The 18,636-nt window shown below is 41.2% G+C and overlaps 1 protein-coding gene across 6 annotated transcripts in view; it reads right to left on the bottom strand.

The window, feature by feature from the left end:
• Positions 1-18,636, bottom strand: part of usp43a (ubiquitin specific peptidase 43a) — a 142,834-nt gene that overhangs the window by 40,157 nt on the left and 84,041 nt on the right. For all 6 annotated transcript variants that reach the window (XR_001479425.2, XR_001479424.2, XR_001479426.2 and 3 more), the window contains exons 7-8: positions 13,555-13,717; positions 4,651-4,762 (exon numbers count right to left, since the gene is read on the bottom strand). Coding sequence is in view for 1 of the 6 variants with exons in the window: in XM_015356133.2 (XP_015211619.2) it covers positions 4,651-4,762; positions 13,555-13,717 (275 nt within the window). In the remaining 5 variants the exon portion in view is untranslated. The remainder of the gene's footprint in view (positions 1-4,650; positions 4,763-13,554; positions 13,718-18,636) is intronic.

Here is an 18,636-nt window from a genome sequence, read left to right as displayed (position 1 = left end):
AAATCATCGGCTTCCCCTGTGGCGCAAACTACAGAATACATGATCACAGCCCGATTGTTCCCCAGGCAGAACCCTGTCCATCACAGAGCTGACAGCACAGGTGAAAAAGTAAGCACTGTCTTAAATATTAGAACATGAAATACACAGTTGACACAGGGGTAATCAAGGATTCCTGTCCTATTGAAGTGATGACTTGTGAAAGTGGCTTTGATTTCATAACCAGGGCTCTATACTTCAGCCTTTGTTTATGGGGTGGAACGTCCGTAAAAGAAATAGTAAAAAAAATGAAATATCCATCATCTTGTGTGGAGCCTCTCCATTTCCAATGCTGTCCAGGGACAACACAATGTCTGGAAGCATCGTGGACTGGAGAACCAAAGTGATCAAGTCTGAAACCTTTTATTTGCCAGCTCTCAGACAACTATCAAGATCACAGACCTGTCCTCAGTCCTCAGCCAGACACTGCTATAACTGAACTGTAGGTGCACAGGAACACAGAGTCCTGAGCAGTCACTCTTTGTGGCTGACTTGCCCACAGTGGATCACGGACTACATTTCTGTTAAATAGCAGCTCTGAGTGTTTCATTGGAATAAGCCTTTTGCCATGCATTAAGACACCATGCTTTTATGAAACTGATAAGAATGAATTTCATGTTTTCATCTGAAGATCTCAAGAACAGCTAACTCCCAGATGCTGTGAGCAGTACCAGTTAAAACTCTGTTGGAGGATGACAACTGTAAGTGTCCAACCCTTAACATCTGAATCCCTGTTCCCCTGCCAGCATTTGATTTCTGTCTCTCAGGCACCTCCTAATCCTGAGCTACACAGTACTTCCTCAGGCAGAGATGATTTCCACTAGGCCAGAAGGCCAGCACTGTCATAGCATAATTCAAGGAGCTACTGAGGTTCACAGGGGATGACATCAGCTTCCAGGGGCTCAAGCATGGATTGAGCACTGTCTGTAGACTATGTACTATGTCATGAGCTTGCAGGGGTGAGTTCAATTATTCGCCCAGCTCTGTGTTGCTTAAGCACAGGACAATGTATTGGATATTCCTTATCTCAGTGTGCTGTCAGAAAGCATATGGAAGGCAGCTATCCATCTAATATCACTTACAACTCATTCTACCTTAAGATAATTACCCAGAGAGAGACCATGAGCTCTTATCTCTGCACTGGCAGCTACATTATCTGTCTTGTCAGGATGGGTTTGCTCAGCCCATGCTTTCAGGCTCCTATAAATACACCACTGTCAATTAGAACAGAACACCAGTCCCTGAAGTTAATTGAATGTCTACAAATTTTAATTAAAGACAATTTGAATTGGATTTTAAACAGTGCGTCCTAAGCACTTCAGGAACAGCTTTAACACTTGAGGTACCTACAAGCAACACAAATAGCCGAGAACAAAAGAGGATGGTTTCAGGCACATGTTGGAAGTTATTAAAAGACTGCAAACTCCTAGCCCTGGGCCCCCTGCATGCCACCACAGTGTTGAATTCAAATCAGCTTTAACAGCACCTCATAAGCACTGTCAGTGCTCAAGAGCAACATGCAACAATAAGGAGTTTAGTGTGAACAAGAGCCTAATGCATCAACACCAAGAACTGAGACGTTTAACACGCCTCTTGGATTAATAGGACATTATCGGCATTGCTTTCACAATGACAAAAGGATGGACAGCCACCTGTTGTACACAGTTACGACAAGTGTCGCACAAATACAAAACAGAAGAGTTGAGGAAGTTAGTGGTTAAATCGCTTGGCATCATCTGAAAACCCTCACTCTTGGAGGCTGAAACTGAAATTTATCTCAGGCCAGACTTAGCTATGCAGATAGTAATGACTGTAAAAAACTGAATTCTTCTTGGAAGAAAACACGAGTCTTGTACTGTCAGAGTCTGATCCAGCTCTTCACCTTCTTCTGGGTAAATATGCACAGACTGAAGAGACTGAGCTTCTGAGAGCTGATGAGATCAGGCTACAAGATACAGTAGGTAGCTGTGCTGCAGCAATCCAGCAAAACCAGAAAGGAAGTGGTTTCTTTGCCAAAAAAGTCCTCTCGTTAATAAGACAGAGTTGTAAGCGTTTGAAATGCTCGGTGTATTTTAGCTGCTTTTTCCTAACCTAAGACAAGAGCCCCCCTCCCTCCCCAGCCAGCTCCTCCAGCCTCCTGGCTGACCTGAGTCTCAGCGTGGTCCGCTCCCCACAGAAGATCCCTGGGCCGAATCTGTCCCTTTCCCTTTCTACTGCGAGTAACATCTGTAAAGCACGACCAGAGCAGCGCTAACGTGTGACTGCGCAATTAATTATGTTCTACAGCAAACGAACGAGCGAGCAGCAGAGGAGCTGAGGAGCTCTGGGTCAAAGCTGTCTCCGTTTCTGAGGTGCAAGACTGGAAGTGAAGAATCTTGTGAAACAGGAGGAAAAGCAGGAGGGATTTTTCAATCTAAAATGTTTTATTTTTAAAGTGCCAGGGCTCCAGAAATTCCCGGTAGTTAAAGGCAGTGTTTCTCAAAGCTTTCCATCCAATGGCCCCCACACGTACCCTACTAATCTGCCCGTGTACCCCACTAATCTGCCCGTGCACCCCACCAATCTACCCATGTATCCCACCAATCTACACAGCCCTCTGTGCAAACCGATCTCTGTTGTTTCAGATCTAAGGACTGGGAAAAGATAAGTAACTTAACTTAGGACAGGAACAATCGGCACTGAGACTAAGGAGTGCTGAAGTGTCTGTGTGTACCAGCCTTCCCTCAGACCCCGCGCGTTGGCCTGTCTTCACCCCCTGGGGCATCTGGCCCCTGCCATGAAGCTGTCATGAACAGGAAGGCTAAGATCCGCAGGTTTTCCGAAATCTGTGAGCTTGCAGCACAAGACGGCAGGGAAACTGCTGTTTCGGTCATCAAAAGCATCCACTGCTTAAGTCGAGCAGTGCAGTAACTTAACTGACGGTAACTACTGGGGAGGTCACAGGTGCAGACTGTAGAGGAGATAACATGTGGAGAATAGCGATACGAGATGAACCTTTGCCAAGTATGTATTTTTCATGTCAATATGTAAACATGATCTATAAATATCGTACTTATTTACAGATATGAAACAGTGTCATCCTAAGCTAAAGCCCTTTCTTCAGTTAACGTCGGATTTAAATCTGTATTTAATTGATTAATCAAAGTGTTTTTCTCTTAGTGTAACTGCTGAAGGTTAGCTCTGAATCATGAGTCATCTACAGACAGAGCTGCTTTTGGAAAAAAAAATGGTTCACAGTGACATCAATTTCAATTGTGAGCATTAATTTCTTCTTTGTCCCTGACGGCTCCTGATTATGATTTAATAAGCTACAACTTAATTAAATTGCCAAATCGTATAGAGGGTGGACAAAAATCTAACACAAAGAGTAATGCAACACTTAACATTCATCGTTCGTCCCACAGGTTTTTCCTTCACTTTGTCTCTCTCTCGGGCTCCATTTTCCTTCTCTAAGAACCAGATTACATGCAAGTTATCTGTCTAAATCTTCTTTATTCTTTCCAAAGCTAAGAAACTAGAATGATTACCACACATTGTACGAGGCTTCCCTCTAATTTTAATTTTCTATTTCTATGCTACCTTTGCCAGCAACAAATTAACAAAGTCAATAGAAGCCTAAGTGGAATTTAGAATCAAACAGCCATGGAACTTTTTTCTAACAAAACAAATTGACATTTTACTTTTGCAGCTTAATTGCGAGTCAGTGTGATGTGTTATTAATCAGCGAGCTTGGTAATTGTGTGCGCTGTTGCTTTCTCAAAAATAGATCATTGATACGTCTGGGGCAGGACGTGGTTTGATGCATTGAAAACCAAGATTTTATTTTGTTTTAGCTTAAGTCAGGCAATAACGTTCTCCAGCCATAAAAACAAAAATGTCCTTCCTGAATTTCTGACCTTGGGTACCTGGCAAAAATTGTGTCAATTTTCAAACAATATTGTTTTCAATCAAACCCTTCAATGGTGTACAGTACCTCTCCAGCGCAGGATGTTCAGACAGTATACTCTGTTTGTGGTGTGTCCCCACATGAGACTGCAGTGGATTACGCATTGGATTTCTACGGTCTGAGATTTTGGAAATCTCTCCCTACTTTTGAACTCATCCATGAACTTAAACCATAATTAGTCTCTCAGCACTAAACATTTATTTTTCTGCTTCTACTGCTGCTCGTTGTGTTGTACACCTGGCTTTTACACGTGCGGGAATTTGTCATACGTTTGTATTTTTCATGTACAGTGGTTTGAGATACCTTTATAAAAGCCACAATATAACACAAAGGACTTCACTACTGCCCAGTTTATTTGAATGAATTCCAGTTAATACAGAATAGTGAATGCTGGACTATTTCATCCTCACCAGCACTTCCCTACAGACAAAAACTCCTCATTCTAATTCCTTATTTCTGATTAAAATAATCTGCTTTTGTGCTTTTCTTCATTGCTGAGCCAATTAAGCAGCACAGCAGGGCAGTTCCAGACACGCTTTGGAAATGGTCATAGAGACTGGTCACTCTGGGGTCCGCTGTGATCCTGGTTTCAGTGGGCAAGTCCCCGAGTGAGAAGGCATGTCTCAGCCGGGGAACTGCAACTTACATGAGGGGGTCGGACGATTTACCTGCGTCTGTGCGCCATTGATCATCAGGTAGTATAATCTGCTGAGGATGCTCTGTTGTAATTGGTCCCAAGACACAGTTCTGTCTTCCCTCATGAGGAAAGGAGGCCCAAACCTGGAAATAAATGAAACACTTAAAAGGGCAACAGAAGATGATTCTTTTAAGTCAACTAACAAGCATGATACTGAAGTCTACATCACAAGTGACTTTTTTCTTAACCTGATCATCTATGGCAATAAGCTCAGCCTGCTGCCCTATGGGTACTACACAGCACGTTTCAGCTGGAAGTGGTTTTAAAAACTTACGAAAGTACGCTTCAAAATAGAGTGCCAGAGGAACTGTCTCTTTTACTATCATCTGTATGAAGAAGATCTCACACAGCTGGAACGCTAATCCCACTCAGAGCCCTTATTTATTTGTTGTGTTTGAACAGCGTTCTTTCAGCTCCACAGAGCAACGCCCCCCCCCTGACATACCAGAACACACTCGCAAGCATCTCTACACATCCATGCTCTCACAGCCTCAGACAAACACCGCGGAACGAGAGGCAGAAAGCAAGCAAGCGAGAGACAAGCAACATATTAAGATGGACCCTTGTGCACACAAATAGTTTTCTACACAACTGAACTCCGAGAGACAAATACCCCAGATGTGCTCTGAACCTGTCTCTCCATGCTTTAGGGCTGGTTCATGGGTCAGCCAATAACCTATTAAAAAATAAACTGTAGCTGACTTGATTTGGGATTAAATCCTATTCATTATCAGGCCACTATTGCTTTTCACAAGGGACTGTAATGCAGGTCCAGGGTCAAGGTGCTAGAAGGTGGCGCAGGAACACTCCAGAGACCAGAGAAGAAATAAGTTGGGGTTCAGTCTCCTTCAGCTGTCAGCTCATTTATCAATATAAAAGAGGGCACCTCACAGGCTATCTGATTCAAAAGCAGGACTAGACCAGTATTCAACAATCACTATAAACTATATTTACTGTAATCAATTTAATAACTCAACTATTTCCTTGTTCACATGCAGACAGCATGTTTATTTATAACAAGCTTTCACTTTCAATGGGCAGGAGAGCCATCATTTAACAAAGTTGTTCCCGGTCTCAAATGGTATTAAGCAATCCATGGCAAGGAGGTTCATCCATGATTCTTAAATATCTACACCTTAGTTTCAATGCTTGTTTGAGTGGATTCCTGACTGACCATCTCTCATTTATTACTGCGATCCACCCACCTCACACACACTTTCAGACTGGCTGGGAGAGCTTTATTTGTGGGCTTTTGGCAGGTCTTGGCATTCTCTTATTCCACAGGCTGGGACAGCCTGTCTTGTAGAGTGCTGAGGTGTGTAAATGTCTAGAGGAGCTTATGGCCGGTATAGAGTTGATAAAGAACCGATTCAAAACTGCATTTCTTGAGTCCAAAATCCTTCCCCCCCCCCCATTCCAATGGCACACGAAAAGATGTAAAACCTGCAATGTGAAGGAGACGCAAACACAAGGCCAAACATTGGTAAGTGTGCTGTGGACTGTGAGAGAGAGCAGTATTCCCCAGCTCCTGCGTTTTTATCTTTTGTGGGCTTCCCTACAAACACACATACAACACATTCCAAATACCGGTTGACCTGGAGTGAAAGTCAGAGGGCTCAAACAGCTATCAGAGCAATAAAGGAGTAAAAACATAAAAACATAAAAACATAAAAACATAAAAACATAAAAACATAAAAACATAAAAACATAAAAACATAAAAACAAAAGTTTCTGGTTGTCTTCTTGGGAGAATGGCCAACCAGTAAACAACCTGCCTACTGATCAGAGCTACGCATTTGTGAGAGAGCACGGAGGTTCGGTCTCTCATGGTCAGTCAGCGTAAGATTCATTCTTTACTCCTGAATTAAACCACTGACACCACTACCATCTCATAACTCTTGACTGGGCTCAGAAAGAAAACAGTTTACCTAGGAATGCTGGTCTAGTCCTGCTACGAAAACAGCAGCTGATACAGTATGACCTCAAAGTTCCCATATGCTCTATAAAGATTCAAGATTCCTGCTAAACGACTACTGTAGCAAATGTTCTTTTTAAGAAACTAGAATGTGTTGTAAAGGTCTAGCTGAACCTTTATGAAAATTCACCATAAGAAATGAGAATCTGTGCATGTGTTCCCATGCTTTGACCATTCAATTACTGGGCTTTAACAATCCTGTTTTGCCATGCTTTATTGGAACATTACCATGCTTTTACCATGGTATACCACAGGAAAATGGTGCCAATGAACCTCGACAATCTCCGTCAAGGCAATTGGAGGTACTTTCAAATACAAATAGTGAGCAAATCGATACAAAATACTACAGCCTTGTAAACCTGGTGGGTCTTTTCCTACTCCTTTCATTGAAGCTAGTTTGTGCTAAATAAATTGTTGAAATTTATGAAACAATGGGAGCCTGCTTCCTTTAAGACTGTGTTCTGTAACCACATTCTCTTCAGTTGTACAGAACAGAAGTAGAACTACTGCAGGGACTGTAGCAACAAAGTCAAGTCTCACAGTTGCTACTGGTCAGTTTTCACCCTGCTTGAAATTTAGATAGGTCTAGAACTCTATGCAAGCAATAGCCAGCCAATTTAGAAACAGCTTTTATTTTACAGCCATATGAGCTTTGTTATGGTTAGAGCTTTTGGAATTCTCCTTGAAATAGCCTTTGCAATATGCATGAGCATAGTGCTTGTGTGTGCAATATGTTTGTGTGCATGTTGTCACGTAATGATTATGTACAAGTGTAATACTGATGTCTGTGGCATCAGAGCAAGTTTCTTGTGCACTGCGGGTCACTTAGTAACATGCCGCTGTATCACTTTGGTGTCACTTTGCATCCCTCACAACTGAGCATTGCACTAAACTAAAGGGCAGGAGTCTTAAGCAGGCAGTGTATCTCTGTACCACAGCGGAGTCTAATAATACAGAGCTGCTGCTGATTTCTTTAATCACAGCAGCAGCAGCAATGACAGGAAGCACATCTTCCAGCTCAACAACACAAAAACAGGGTGACGACCGACCTGATCGAGAAACGACAGGAAGGCGATGAAAGGACATCACAAAGTGTTTGAACAAGTACAGTATCAGGTGAGAGACATGTCATGTCCAGGCTCTGGATGATGTGAATGACCGCACAAGTGGAGGAGGTTGGAGGAACAGAGCTGACGACAGATCCTTACGCTGTTTCCTGTCAGATCCTCAGGTAGACAGCAGCTTTTGATCTCTTCCATACATTTAAGTGCTCCACAGCCTGGCGTACATTTGGTAGATGTCAGGGTAATTAAAAGCCCAAGCATGAGCATCTCTCTGTACCTACAGTAGTGATGTGTGGGCACAAAGCAATGCGAGCCCTGCCATCAACCGAAATTGATAGAAAATGAGAGAAACAATGTGCCACCAAAAAGAGGCTCTGAACCAATAACCGAAGACATCTTCCGCAAAGACACAATATCGCTGAAGAACACACCTGTGTTTTTCTACTAGCCTTTAAATTCAGTGAAGAAACGTACAGCACCATAAGGCTGAATGTGGGAATACACGTGCCTGATTTTATAAATGAGCGACCAAGCTGATATTTAAGGAACTATAGAATCAAATATTTTTTCATGGTTTGCATACCATGCGGATTTGCCAAGACAAGCACTACTATAATTAAAGGTAATCTTCAGTTTCCTGTCTCTAGGGGACCAGAATCAAATCATTTATCTACATAGATTCAAGCAGGTCACGGTCAGTTCAGGGGTTGGAGATCCTCCAAAGGAAACTACATTTCTACTGTAGGTGACACTGATGCACCAGTAGGAGGCGCTCTCCCTTCTGGTCCACAAATCCCAACCAAAGCCAATAGCCCACGGTGTGTTTATGAGGGACACTTCACTGTAGGAGATGCTTAATTTATCTCTTCACCTGTATACTCTTGCAGCCCATAACCTTCCCCCTTCATTCAAGGGGGCGAAGAAATGTCTCAGTTCTCCCGATCCGCTATGAAGTGGGGCTTTTGGGGTCACCCACAAAAGCTGCACTTCCGGGGATGATCACTCCTATATCCAATAGTGCTTCAGGCTCCCCAGGGAGCAAAAGTCCTATTCAAATGCAAGGAATGATATGAAGTATTATTTACGAAACCACATATTTGGACTAGGTCACAACCTGCTGACATTTACTGTAACAGCAGCAGAAGATACAGCAATCTCTCCTGAAAAAAAAACAACTACCACCGTATTTCCTTCTGTAGGTACAGAAATGTCATCCTAACCATAGGCCCTCCGAGAAAACGGGCCTTCATCAGCTCCTTGCAATATGTACTGTAATCAGCACCTGCCTGAAGGGAGCTGCTCACATGATCATTTTCTTGGGTGATTTGAGGTTGAGCTGTGATTCACATTCTGACTGTCAAGCACAGGTTAACAATTATGACTGTGAGCGAAATAACAATTTTTTCCTGTTCATTCTTCGGAAGCAGAAGACACAGAGTCCCTTCACGGAAGCCTCATTTAAAAAGGCTTTTTTGTCTGAACCTAAAATGAAATAAATATTGAATAATTCAATACCCAGAAGGGATTTTTGGGAGCATCATAGGATTTGTGAAAGATTTATAAAAAGAGAAAGTGCTCTGTGTTCATATGGAATTACTTTAAGTTTTGTTATCAAAGGCTGCCAATATCATGCACATAATTTCTAAAGACCTCTCTTTTGTGTCTCCTTGGAATTTTGATCCTAGAAAATATTATAAAATGCAAAGGTACTGTCACACACAGAGCCCAGTAGCTACGAAAAACTCAAAGCAAAACACAAACAGGACAAGTGCTAAAGTTGATCAAAGTTGATATTTTTTCAGCATGAAATTATTAAACAAATGTCCGTTGAACTAAAACCTGTGGCAATAGCACTAGCTGATGACCTCACAAAAAGGTGGAAGGGAGTTTGAAAGATATATGGAAATGAAGAAGTGGGCAACTTTAAATTGTGTTGCAGAGCTTTCGCAGTACAGTTCTTGCATAACTTTTTTAATTGACTGGATTCAGACAGACATCATACCTGCACTGAACCATTCTTACAGAAGTGAGTAGAAGGATAGGATTTGACTGACATGGAAAGAAGGTTTGTTTGAGGCGTCCTGAGATTTTTGTCAGAGATGTTATTAAAAAAAGTCCAGAATCTTACTGCAATTCCCAATGAGGCAAAATAGAAAAAATTTGGATTCCGAATACAAGCTGCTCTGAATATAAAACTCACCCCTAACAGCGCTCGGGCCTTACTGCAATGTGTCTGCACAGGCTAATTGACACAGTAACCTGCAGCGTCTGCTGTAAAGCAGATTAACAAACCCTATTCCTCTGACTACAGCACACAGTTCGGCTTCCACTGCAAGCATTACGGCCACGTTAATAAAAAACAGCCATTCAGAAAGTGCTCAGGTGGTCGTTTTCATTTTCATTTGGCCGAATCATTAATCATGTTATAATTTATATGGAGGACAAGGTGGATGATTTTTAATAAAATAAATGTAAATGATACAGCCTGAAAAAAAGCCAAAAAATACTAAAATAAATCATACAATATATACCGTTATATCATGTACATAAAAGAGGACCATTCTGTGTAAATCCCCAAGGGTTATGTTCAATGAATATTAACTTTATCATCAGATATTAATAATTAATTATAGTTATATTCATTATAATGCAATGCTGCATAATGAAATCAAGAACGTAATTAAGTGCAGAAGAAGAAGTTGTCACAATGGGGGATTTTAACTTTCCGCACGCAGAAAGGGAAAATCTCATGGAGATGTCAGCAGATGAAAATGAAATGGTAAGCGGTAGATATAACTAACGATTGCTTTCTTACTCTGTCTGTCAGAACATGGATCTATAGATCGATTGTACTGATCTTGTCCAAGGTGACCAGTCCTGGTCCTGGAAGATGTTCACTGAACCTCAGCTCAGCTGGTTACAGGGTTTTTCTCCCTCTTCAGCTGCTACAGTAGGGCTTTAAAGAGACCCTGAAAACCCACTGACCCTCCAGGCTCCCAGTCGAGTCACACAACCGAGGCAGAGGCAGGAAACAGGGGTGAGAGAACCACATGGCAACTGAGACAAGAATACGCTACATTATAAGGCAGAGTTCAAAACAAAGATTTACAATTTCAGGAAAACAGACTAAAAAGACACTTAGTTTAAGAGGAGCAGAGTTGAACAGGATGGGTGTGGAACCAGCAGAGGATAAATGGCACCAGATATCGAACATGTGCCAGATTTAAAGACATTCTGCTGGAAAAACAAACCCTGGAAGTACATCAGCACTACAGATCAGTGGCCCAAAATGTTTTAATACATCAAATCAAGAAAATGTAAGGCGAAGGAAAACACTTGAATCTATAATTAAAAAAGAGCAACATCCAGCTTAAGAAACAAACTACAGTAAATTGCAAGAAGAGTTCAAAAAGAAATGAGAAAGTTAGAGAGAGACACAGAGAAAAAAAGAATTCTGTATTGCAATAGGAGATCAAATAAAATTAAAGCTACAACAGCAAAAGTACAGTAAATGTTCAGAGATTGTAACGGTAAACTTTGGTGCATGAAAGGGAAATGACTTGTGTATCAAAAAATGATTTCACTTATTAAGGAAGAAATTGGCAAGATGCCTTGGGCTGAGGAAAGACAATGTTCTTTATTAAACAGCGTTATCACAAAAGAGGCAGAAGTGTTACAGGTATTTGAATAGCTTATATTTCACAAACCTCCAGGGGCTAAAAGTATTCTACCGATTATACTAAAGGAAATAAGGGAGGCTATTTATACACCATTCAAAAATCCTTTTGACAGTCATTCAAGACAAGAGTCATATCCATTTACTGGAAAAATAATAATGTAGCACATTATTAAAGGATGGCAAAACTGAACTAAGTAATATGCAGACAAGGATCCTTACTCCTATCACAGGTAAGGCTGTGGAAATGTTAACCAGAACTAAACTAGAGTATCATGGTAGCATGATTCTAGGGGATAGTCATCATGGATTTAGAAAAGGTAAGTCCTGCTCTACTAACAAGTTCAAGATCTGTGAACAAGTAATCTCAGTAACAGGTAAAAACAGGTATTGACAAAGTAAAGGCAATGAGCTGCTTTTAAATGAACAATGAAACAGGATCCAAAGTGGAAACTACAGAAAAAGTATGTTTAAAACTGAGAAGAGAAAGCAATTCTTTACACAAAGGCTTGTGGGAGTCTGGGGCAAGCTGTCCAGTTATGTTACTGAAACCCTTACACTTTCAAGACACAGCTAGATGAGATCCCCAAAGCACTAAGCTACTACTGTAGCAGCCAAGGGACCTTAATTGCGAAAAAAGCCTCCTATCATTTGTAACCTTTGTAATGACATGAAGAGAATGTGACAGGTTAGGTTAAATGTTATGAGATTTTATATGCAAATAGAATAAGGACCATTCATATTCATCTTTCTACTGTTCTTGAGTAAATGATTTAAAGTTTTGTTGAATCTTTATTATTCTGCATTTTGAAAGAAAGTAAGGAAGAGGGTAAAACCTTTCTAGCCTGAATCCTTTTAATTATGGACAATGGCTTTTTAGCCAAAGCGTTTACTTCCCTGAAGAGGACCACTTCTGTACAACAAAGCACCAGCACACAATAATTAGGCATGAATGGTAATCAAAGTCCAACCGCTCAATTTTTGGTCTCGTTCATTTGATTCGGATACCTACTGCTGGCCAGTCAGGCTATTAGTAAACACAAGAACTTTGGTCTCTGTTTTTAAGTGTTTCCTAACTTATGCTAAGAGAGAATGAAAGCTTTTAAGTAAAACTCATTTCACACTGAGGCAGAACAAATTTCGCAATTACTTCAGCCCGAGATCCTCTCATTACTTTTACTAATGGCCTGAGTAAAAAAAAACAGACCCTGTGATGTGAAGTCAAAGACCTTTGACAACAGTTTGTCAGATTTTATTTTAAATATCGGTCCACTGGTCTAGTCAAGCTGATTAAATGATTTACAGGTCCCAGACATGACTACCTCAATATCCTCAATATCCAGTCTGAAATACCCACATGAGTTTAGTATGACCCCTGCCCTCTCCGGAGTATAGCGTCGATGGCCTTCTTGAATCATTGCATCTTTGCTGATGATTATAATACAGTCTGTTTACTCTGAAACATTAGGAGGAAGGCAAGTGCACAGCTTGTGATTTTTGCCTGGCAATATAGTCAAAAGATTTGAATGACATCATAACTCACAGTGTCTGACAAGAAAACCAAGCTACAAACCAGGGAACTGATAATAGTTTCACCTTTTCCTTGATTAGAAGTGTCTCAGGTTTATCTGTAGAGTGTTAACTGTGTGAAAATCCTGCCACAAAGCCCACATGAGAAGAGAATTGCATTTCTTAATCTGCCCAGGGTATCGATGAACGATTCACAGGCTGTCGGGAGCAGGGAAAAGTGTGCGCGCGTGTGTGTGAGAGTGGAGGTAATTTAAAATGGACAGTGTGTCCCTTCAAAAGGACCAGCTAAGATGAGAAAATTCCAGAACAAACTGTTCCGAAACAGAATACAGAGACTGCACCTAAAAGAAAATCATTTTAAAAAACCTGAGACTTTGTGTTGTCTTTTTATTCTGTATTTTAGATAGTGTTCGCTCAGCCTTGCTCGACTTCCTCTTCACTGTGTTACTCAGAGACTCCTCTCAGTCACAACTTGAGAACTAAAATAACATCCTTGTGATGCTAATTCATCTTGTCTGGCAAGCTGTTTTTTTTCCTGCCGGGATGTTTTTTTTTTTAATTTGCATACTAGTTTTCAGGAGTCAAAGCACCTGATGTTTGACTGTGCTTTCTCAACCCGTCTGCCGTTACCTGACGGCCTGCTGCCCAGTGCCTGCGGTGTTGCAGACCAGAAGGAGGATCTTCGTGGAGCTGCCCTGGTTCAGGAACTCCGAAGAAAGGGTCCCCGTGGGTGGTAACCTTTGACCTTCAGGCCCCGAGGAGTAAGGAGAGGAAGGGAGGCTGTGATGGTAACCTTAAACAAATAGGGGGAAAAAAAGTCATCAGTTTACTCTCATATTCATGGAAGGAGCTGCAGGCCAGAAAATAAACAAGTGGAAGTCGTACTGTTGAAGCTGTAACACCTTTCTTTGCCTGGAAACTCTTCTGACATGGGTGCAAATATCAAGTTGAGGCTCTTTGAATTATTGAATGTTTGTGCTTGTTCATCCATTTGGTTTAAACATATTTCCTCTAGTTTGGTATCGGAACACTCTTTCTCCAGGTGTTCCCGATCCGTCATTGAAGTTGCCTACAGTATATAAGGATGTAATGAGGCAGTTAATTCTGTGAGCTGGACAGGTCCTGCCTTGGAACTCTGAGGCTGTATTTGCCTGGAAAGGCCGGAGCTCATTCTGTGTACGCTGCACTGATGAGCACAGAGGAAGAAAGGCTGGATTCCATCTGCCCTGCTCCTCCGATCAAGTTCCATATCAAACCGCCCTGTATTTTTGTCAAGAGAATCTTTGCCAAGGGTGAAGTGTGAAGACAATACTGAGAGGACGCTGTGCTTCTTCTGATTTTGCGCTGCTATCGATCAAGTAAAGAGCGAGCTACTGGGACATGAGGATGCACAACACAAGAAATAGAGAGAAGCAAAGACAACTCCATTGTAGCATAATCTTGACATTACTGGAAGGTTTAATTAAAAGTATTTGTTTGGCCCTACAGAGCAATTAATCACTGCCAACACAGTGTCATGCTGGTGTCTTTAGCACATGAGAGCAGCGTTTTGCATTCAAAGCACTGTCAGAAAACTGATTTTTTTTCTTTATGCCGGAGGTAGAGTTGCAGGGTTTCAGTACTGACTCTTGAATAAAAAGAAAGCAGCGTGGGAAAATGTATTTAATTTGGGTAGCCAAAAAAAAAAAATTTAAAAGAAGTATCTTAAAAAAATATTATAATCCAATCTGAGCAAGACTCCGGAATATCCCATTGGAGGCAGGCTCGGATTCAACCAAAAGGTCTATCCAGCCGGCAGTTATAGCTTCCAAATCTACATTTGGACCAAAGGCTTCCTGTGCCAGTGGCCTGTTCCTTGTAAGCACAGTTACATTAGAGAGGAAACCATTCGGCCCAGCTGTCCCATTTGATAGGCAGGAACTAATCAACCCAAGGATCTCGTCCAGCCATTCCTTGAAAGAAGCCGGGGCAGCAGCTACCCCATAATGGCAGAGTAGCTCATTACACACTCCCACACCCCTGTGGGTAAAGAAGGGTCTCCCGTTTTTGTTTTTTGTTTGTTTTTTTTTATCAGGTACTTCCGAGTCATTTACACTTGCATAAGATCCCGTTGTAAGGTTTTCAAAAAAAAAAACTAAAAAGATCCAGTTTCTTCCTTCCAGTCGGTCAGTGTAGCACAGTTCCAGGAATTAATCTGGTTGGTCTTCTCTCGTCTGATTCTAGAGCAGCAATGTCTTTCCTGTCACATACTGTATACACGTTCATATTATTCTGTAATGTGTATAATTTGTACATTGTATAGAGTATTCTAAATGAGGCCTTACTAGCACGTTATACATTTTTAACACAGCTTCCCTTGATTTCAGTTCTACATTTTTCAATATACTGTATATTGAAAAAACAGGTTTTTGTAACTTCACAATTTTAAATCAATCTGCCTCATAGGCCTATGAGCATTTCAAAAGCAGCTTTTGACATCTGCTTTCAGCTGAGGTGTCAACAGGTCTTATCTCAAGGCTGGGAAGGCGGAATCAGAAAAAAATGTCTACATGGAGAAGGGGGCAGAATTATTAATTTTAAGGCAGAACTCATGGCTATTAAATCAAATTTCCCCTTCAATCTGCCAAGCTTAAGGGCAGAATGTATATAGAAAACTTGAGCTACACTAACTAGCATCAAGAGTACAGAAGTACTTAAAGAGCCTTATATAATCCTAAAGGTCACCTGAAATACACTTCTTATGTGGTTCATGTTGTCCGAGATAAGAATCCCTTCAGCTAGATGTTCCCATCAGGTATTAAATCTACCGAGGAGGTTTTTTTTTAAGAGCAGAGAGAGGTGTAAGATTACTGTATTTCAACTCATTTCTCTCGGTGCCCTTTCTGTAGCCTCTAAATTAGAACATGCTCTCACTTCTGGTTGATATCGAATTTCCACGTATCAGGCTTAATAGGCTTCAAAAGGCCAAAACCCATTGCATTTGGCTCAAAATCCAACCAGTATTATCACCTAAGGCCTTGCAAGAATAAAATCCAAAATAGAAATGCTTCCTTTGGGGTTTGTCTAGTACTTATTTTTGGAAGAAAAACATCTTCCTTGATAACCAGAGAGGGTTAGTTGTCCTTTAAATTATTCCTTTAATAACTGTACCGCCTGCGCAGATTATTTTATTTCAGTAGTGCACCAGAATATCTCATAGTTTCATGTTGCCTGACAGTCCAGCTATTCCCAGGTTGAGTCTGAAACATGGGACTGGCCAACGTTTCATTTTCACTTCTCTCACACAGGCAGAGTGGAATGAGACTGAATTCGGGGCCGCAGACGGTGTGACAGCTCAGCCTTTAATTAAACAGCTCGTCCCTGTTGGGCCTTGAAAAAGGCTGCCTTGCTCGAAAAGAAACACTTCGTTTTGCTCTGCCTTGGACTGTCAAGCGGTCCTGGAATCGCCTCTTGCTTCTCGTGTCTCATCTGGAAGATGGAGGATACTGCAGATACATGCCAAGCAGCCTCTTTATAGCTCTGTCAAAATCACAGTATACAGTAGCGTCAACATATTCCAACTTCAACATGATGGCTGTCTGTTAACATACTCATTCTCATGACAAACAACAAGCCTGTACCTTTTGAAGAGCTTAAATAAATCCTTGTACGGTACAGTATGTAATAATATGATTCGGACTATGTTATCCCTTAACTGGTAGGAAGTCCTTTACTCTCGTAGACACAACACTAAATGTACCACATTACGTGCACAATTTGTTCTGCTTGTTAAATGGCATATATATGTAAAACCACTGTTTAGGACTCGGTCTGCAGGGTTTTTGGTGTACGACTTACGCCCTTCCTTAATGTTACTTCACTGAAGAATCCTTCTTTTGCAAAAAAAAAAACAAAGCTATCCTTTACTGAACTCATCCGATGCACACTTTAACAGGAGGATCTGCCCCTTTGTCAGCTGGCAAAACTGAGCAGCACTTCCCACTAAACAATCCCAGCAACGTCAACCTGTCACTGAACCCAAGAGATGAGATAGGTCACAAAGAAGACTCGCTGGCGACAGGAGAAAGGAGAGAGGAGGGGAATCTCAGGCTGGGGGACACCTCCAGCTGCGAGCCGTGAGGCGGATGAACGCGAGAGGCAGCCGACGCTGTGGCCAGAAGGTGGCGCTGTTGCTCAGGCTGCACAGCTCACACTGAGTGGTCAGTGGTGAAGTTCTTATCCAAGAATGAAAACAACAATACACAGAGTATTAGCATGCAAAAAAAGACTCGGTGAGCAACAGTGAACTGATAATTCACAGCTAAAGCCCATGATAAAACACAAGGCCATTACAGAAATGCAAAGCTGCCTGACTTGGGCTGTTATTCTTCCATTTCACATGCATGGAGAAATGTTTCTGAACTCTCCGCTCTTTCTCCTTGATGATCTCATACTGTCCCTCTGTAAAGATCCCAGCACAAGTACTGTATGTCTCAACAAAAAGTAAAAACGTACATATTTAGAAAGTAATCTGTTGTTAATACTTAAAAACATTTGGTACTGGCTAATATTCACATCTCGAACAAGGATCACCATTCAGGTTTGTGATGTGTTAAGAGCATGATGCCACTATGAGTTATGGGCCCATCTCATAGCTCTGAGCAGGGTGAAACTGTCTAAACAGGCTTTTTATCCCACCTTTTGTGAATATTAAGTCTATATTAAGCATATATTATATATATTATATTAAGCAGCCATTTGGCCCTTCAGCACAGTGAACGACAAGATCTAATTGATATGTATTTACTTCTGATATAAATGCATACATTAAATCATGTGTTTATACTGTAGCAGTTTACAAATGGGGAGAAGCATTTCTTCTAAAAAAAATAATTCCATGACAATTCTGCTATAATAATCATATTACACTGTTGGATTATAAAGCCCAGAGCACATAGTTGCTCTGAAGAATGCTAAGGTGACATGTGAGGATACTGCTATTAGCTGGGTATTGTACACAGTTTTGTCCAGACTGTTTCTTTCCATTTAAACAGCGTGACATTCTTGATATTTTTTGCTTCCTACACAAAAGGCCTAGGCAAGACCATGCTTTCTCCCTGTCTTCATGAGTTGCACTCAAAGCCTCACGCAATCCTGAGCAGAAATGTTCCAGCAGCCTTGCTGTGATGACCAGAATCGTGCAGAATATTCTCAATGAGGTCTCATAAGTGCAATGTACAATCTGAACATAACCAGATTGTATATATATATACCCTATACCCTACTGCAGTCTTTATTTAGCCACTGTATATGATAAGGATAACCTAATAATCAATTATATTAGGGTAATCTTATGTAGGATATCGTCTATCATTTGGCCACGTCTGAGAAACTCACCTCGGTAATGACCCTGTGGTTGTGTGCTCTGTTTTGATACAAATATGTACAATATAGAAATAGGAGAGACTGGCGAGATGCACCAGAGATGGAAATGCAGGGAAATCTTTAACCTTTGATTCAAACCAAATTTCAGATTTCAATTTCAGCTTTTATTAGCTGCGGACAAAATTGCCCTGCCTCCAGCAAGCTGCTGAAATTGCACTGCAAAGAGATACAAGCAAAGCTAAACATATGAAAACAGATTACATTTCCAGGAACATTATTCATTATTATGAGGCCGGGCGGCGCTGTGGGAGATTCAGGAGAAAGTTGGCCAGCATCAGGAGTTATTTT

The sequence above is a fragment of the Lepisosteus oculatus genome, chromosome 9 (assembly GCF_040954835.1).
Source record: "Lepisosteus oculatus isolate fLepOcu1 chromosome 9, fLepOcu1.hap2, whole genome shotgun sequence".
NCBI lineage: Eukaryota > Metazoa > Chordata > Actinopteri > Semionotiformes > Lepisosteidae > Lepisosteus > Lepisosteus oculatus.
Note: the sequence above shows the minus strand (reverse complement) of the source record. Positions and strands in the feature narration are given on the sequence as shown.